The sequence below is a fragment of the Cololabis saira genome, chromosome 13 (genome assembly GCF_033807715.1).
Source record: "Cololabis saira isolate AMF1-May2022 chromosome 13, fColSai1.1, whole genome shotgun sequence".
NCBI classification, from domain to species: domain Eukaryota; kingdom Metazoa; phylum Chordata; class Actinopteri; order Beloniformes; family Belonidae; genus Cololabis; species Cololabis saira.
The window spans coordinates 12267125-12272124 of record NC_084599.1 but is presented as its reverse complement, the minus strand read 5'-3'; the positions used below and the strand labels follow the sequence as shown (position 1 = coordinate 12272124).

General features: G+C 38.8%; 1 protein-coding gene across 1 annotated transcript in view; it reads left to right on the top strand.

Moving 5' to 3' along the window:
* The window catches only part of LOC133458142 (E3 ubiquitin-protein ligase RNF126-like), a 9756-nt gene that overhangs the window by 3319 nt on the left and 1437 nt on the right, over window positions 1-5000 (top strand). Inside the window, exons 2-9 of the mRNA XM_061737728.1 lie at window positions 721-779; window positions 1376-1436; window positions 1864-2099; window positions 2223-2291; window positions 2378-2447; window positions 2599-2692; window positions 3846-3961; window positions 4091-5000. The exon at window positions 4091-5000 is cut by the window's right edge and continues 1437 nt beyond it. Coding sequence (XP_061593712.1) covers window positions 721-779; window positions 1376-1436; window positions 1864-2099; window positions 2223-2291; window positions 2378-2447; window positions 2599-2692; window positions 3846-3961; window positions 4091-4270 — 885 coding nt within the window. The 3' untranslated portion in view covers window positions 4271-5000. The remainder of the gene's footprint in view (window positions 1-720; window positions 780-1375; window positions 1437-1863; window positions 2100-2222; window positions 2292-2377; window positions 2448-2598; window positions 2693-3845; window positions 3962-4090) is intronic.

Here is a 5000-nt window from a genome sequence, read left to right as displayed (position 1 = left end):
AGTCTGCAGATGTGTCAGAAAGCACAATAATAGTAAGAACACTATTAGGTTTTAAAGAAGGCATGTGTTGAAAAAATCGATTCACCCATTCTCATATTAATTTCTAAAAATGTATTCGTATATCTAAAGATCGCTTTTTTATTATCACATTTTCACCCAGTGAAATTTAATCCCAGTAGTCACGTCATTTAATTTTTGATTGATTTTTCACTCAGTGGCCGGTTGTTGACAGCCCTGCAAAAATGCCTTCAGGAACCTTTCTGTGGTGCAAAAAATCAGTCCTGGGGTAGGAGAGGATCTCAGACTGGCAAGAACTATCTGGCGGGGGGGGGGGGGCTCCGCTGAGCGGGATTTCTAAATGCGTTTGAACACAGCTTATTATTGTTCAGCTCATTTGAACCTACTGGACCAGAAACATCCAGCTCTGTTCACGGTTCGGCCCTGTTCAAAGTTCCCATCTGGTAGATGTATTTGTTACCACAAATCCTCAGAATAAGGATTATCAATCATTGCACTCAGTGGGGTTTGTCTGTGTGTTTTCTTATAGCAATTTTGCTAGTAGTTTTCAAACACTAAAGTCGACTCTACAGGCAAAGCACAATTGCCCACTTGGAAAAACTGCATTAAATTATTAGAATTAGCATTTGTTTTATTCTAACCTACAGCCTAAATTAAGTTTGAATCATCTGTTTTGGTTCTCATATTTTTGTTTGTTTATAGGAGTATACGTGTCCAAGATGTGACTCTGGGTTTATTGAGGAGCTGCTGGAAGAGAGAAGGTGTGTTTAATTTGAAAATTATGCAACATAATACATGAATGTTTTTCAACTTGATTTAGGTTCTTCATAGTCATCTTAGACCCTCAACAGCCCACAGCAGCAGATATTTAGAATAAAGGTCTCTGCAAAACTCTGCAAAAAGCTATTTGAACCTTTGCACACTCATCGCAAGTATCTGTGCACAGGTTGTGAATGTACCAGTAGAGTAGATGAGGTGTGTTTTCACCTAAATTTCAATGCTTGTGTATGAATTGTATTTGGAGTAGATTCCAAAAGACAACATACAAAAAAAAATATAACAGTGGGCTTTAGTCATAAGTACCGGTATAGTTTAGCATTGTTTTGAGTCAGCTAAATGTTAACTCTTTTGTGTATGAATATATTTATTGCCATGGATATACAATAGGGAACTTTAACATTCCAATCATGAGCACTGCATTTTACATGTAAGTTACTAAGTCGAGGTGTGAAAACTAAAACCCAAATTTGATGCTAGTGTGTACAATAATTAAAATGTTTTAGACATGATTACATGTTGGAAAAATCATTTTTAATTCAAAATCGGTATATAATTGTTGATATTTTCTTGTTTTTAGTGCTGACAATGGCTCCATGTCTAACATCTCCAGCGGGCCCCAGAACCAGCAACCATTTGAGGTTTTAACCTGATCTTTCCTCATTTCCTCTCTGCACTCAGCACTTCTGTTTGCTCCGTACCCCTGTGACTTTGTTCTGGCTGTTGTGAAATAGTCATAATTTTGCGAAACTGTTTCCACTTTGCTGATCTTCATCTATGACAAGGTGGAAGTGGCTATCCACTTCTGCTTTTACAGCTATAGTCTTAATCCCTGCTGTATTTAGATTGAGTAATTGAGCGGTTTTTAAATTAGTATTGTTCTTAACTTCAAATTTAGTATACTTTTGGGAATCTTTAACACTTCAGTTGAATTTAGTTTGAGTGATTATATAACATTCTAGGAATGTTGTGTTAAGTTTGAATATTTGGGGATATGCATAGAAATAAGGTTAAATATTTTTGCAGCTGGCTTATTAGTCTTTCTGCTTGTATGTGTTTCTTTCCCAGAATGTGGACCAGCACTTATTTACATTCCCTTCAGGCTATGGTCAATTTTCCTTCAGTGTCTTTGATGATGGCTTTGACTTTGGTCCTGGACTCGGAGCAGAAGACAACCGAGATGCTGAAAACCGACGGGAAAGAGAAACCACCTCACGGCAACGGTATGGCGTCAGACAGCCTCGAAGTCGTCACAGTTCACGGCGACAGCCAGGGAGGCACGAGGGAGTCCCTACTTTAGAAGGGTAAGATGTACACGTGATGACTGAAGTTGAGTTTGTACTTGTTTTGTCGGGTCTCACTAATCTTAATAACTCCATCACAGTTTCTTACAAGAGTGTAATTACTTGTTATGCTTTTTTTTGTAGAATTATTCAGCAGTTAGTGAATGGAATAATTGCACCTACAGCCATGCCAAATATCGGTGTTGGACCCTGGTGAGTCAGTGTAATGGAGGCGTAATCAACCAATACAACCTACAACTTGTGCTTGATGTTTTTCTGATTTCTCATCTTATTTAAAGGGGTGTTCTTCACTCAAATCCTATGGACTATGCCTGGGGTGCTAACGGGCTCGATGCTATTATAACACAGGTATTCTTATAAAAACAAAAATTAACTAATAAATGTTTTGCATTGATTAGATTAAGGATTTTGTGTATGGTTTAAGCAGGTTTTCAGTGCATAAAATGTTTTGTGATTTCATATTTCTTTTCTCTTTTTTTCCCCCTTTTCTAACCTGTAGTTATTAAATCAGTTTGAGAACACAGGCCCTCCACCTGCTGATAGGGATAAAATAAAAAGTCTTCCCACCGTACGGATTACAAACGAACATGTTGGTAAGTTAAAAGCTGTTGTGTGGCTGGTTTCTCAGCTTCATCTGCATTTCACTTTTAAAAGCAGCATAAGTTGACCCAAATTGCTTCAGATTTCTGACACTTAATTTGAAGTTTGATACAGCAGACTTAAGCTTTTTACATGCAATAAGTATAAGTGATGAGTCTTATGCTGGTGAAAGTGTAGAAATATGCATAATTGTTCTGGATTAAACCCAAAGGAAAAGTAATTATCTTGGCTTCCGCATTAATTTGCTCCACTTTTACTATGTCACAATAATACATATACAATGTGCTTAAAACACAGACATTAACTTCTGCTAATCTTCAGCTGCAGGACTGTCACCCTGGCATTATCTTGCATGACGAGGGGTACCGGTAGTCACTTTCCCTTTTTGATCACGGCAAGTGGTCCAGGCCCTGATTCAAATGAGCAACCTCAAATCATACTGCTCCCTCCACCACATTACACTGTTGGGAAAATGTTTTGATGTTAGTAAGCTGTGTACTTTCTGCCTCACATTCCTGAGTATTCCTCCCAAGCGGTTCAACAATTGTTTGATCAGTCAACAAAATATTTTCCCAGTAGTGTAGCAGATTGCAGAGGGCCACTTTGCCAAGCTACTGGCACACAACAATTTTTTATTTTAGTTGTAATTTATATTATTTAGAGAGCAGCAGTTCCCTCTGTGTTATTCTATGATTAACACCCCTGCCAGTCCAAAGACGTAATGATGGTAGGTTTGCCAGTTCCAGTGCAAGCAAGCCTTAAGCTGATACTGGGTTTTCTTTACCTCTCTGGATGTCCTGCTTTGTGGCTTTGGACTAATCACTCCTAGAAAAAGTAACCAGAGTTATTAACTATACGCATCTATAGACTCCAGCATCTTAACTGTGAACTGATGGATACCTAAATACTTTGGGAATATTTTGTATTCCTTTCCACCCGTGCAGAGTAATTACTCTTCATCATATGTTTAGACAGATCTCCCTTTTGCATACATTTGATTAACGTTTATTGTTTTGTCCATTATTGTGACCTAAGATGATCTGATCCTATTTTATGGCAGATAAATGCATAACATCAGAGGGTAACATACTTTTTCGTACTGCTGTTGAGCATGTGGCATTCATTTTAACCTCTCCTGTCTTTCAGTTTCAGGCCTGGAATGTCCAGTGTGTAAAGAAGATTACAGTGTTGGAGAAAATGTGAGGCAGCTTCCGTGCAATCACATGTTCCACAATGATTGCATAGTCCCCTGGCTGGAACAGGTATTATGCCGCACCCACTCCCGTTTGTTTTTGTTTGCCATAATTATTCACCTGAGACCATCTGAAGCAGGGGGTTGATGGTTAAACAACAGTAGTGACACTATAACAGTGCTATATTTGTTTTTCCAGCATGACACTTGTCCAGTATGCAGGAAGAGCTTGAGTGGACAAAACACAGCAACAAACCCTCCAGAACTATCAGGGATGAACTTTGCCCCCTCCTCTTCATCCTCCGCATCCTCTTCATCGTCCTCTACCCCTCAGTCTTCAAGTTCAACCAGCAACGAGAACTCGACCGATAACTCGTAGAAGGGGTGTTAGTCCTTATCACCCTATAAAGCTGTTAAAGCTCTAAGGCTGCTGCACTTCAGAGCAGTGACCTTAAATCCCTCCCTGCAGTAGGGCAGAGGCCTGAGTGCATCTCGGCTGGAGCACTCAGGCCTGATTCAGGGGTAAGTTATACATGTGTTCATGTATTTCTGCTCGTCAAGTTGACTCCACCGTCATCAGGAATCTGAACAATGAAAGGGTGGAGGCCTGAAGTGCAGCTTCTGTCAGGGAAGATGTGGAGAAGCATGGAAACTTCACGAGGCTCGATTTGTTTGAAGCACCTCATACAAGAAGAGAAAATAAAGGAATCCAAAGCTGGAAGACTATGAAAAGCAAAAAAAAAAAGGCATTTTTTAAAAACATTTCTAGACTTGTTTAAGATACGGTAATTCACTTTTGCCCAGTTGCGCAGTTATTCTTTTTTTTCTTTTTCTAATGAGTAGCATTCATATCTCAGTGACTCAAAGTGCACGACTGTGCACTGCTAAGTTATGCACTAAAAGTCTTTATGGTTTGCAAGAATATTACAACTGGTTTTTGTCTCAAATTAAATTGATGAAACCTATTTAATCTAACTGTTTAAGATTGCAGTCTTGTTTCCTTTTTTTTTTTAAACTTTATTACATTAGACACAAGGATTTATTTGAATTGCAGCTGCAAGATTAATGCATTCGCATTGGCAACTTTGTGACATTTCCGTGCATTTATG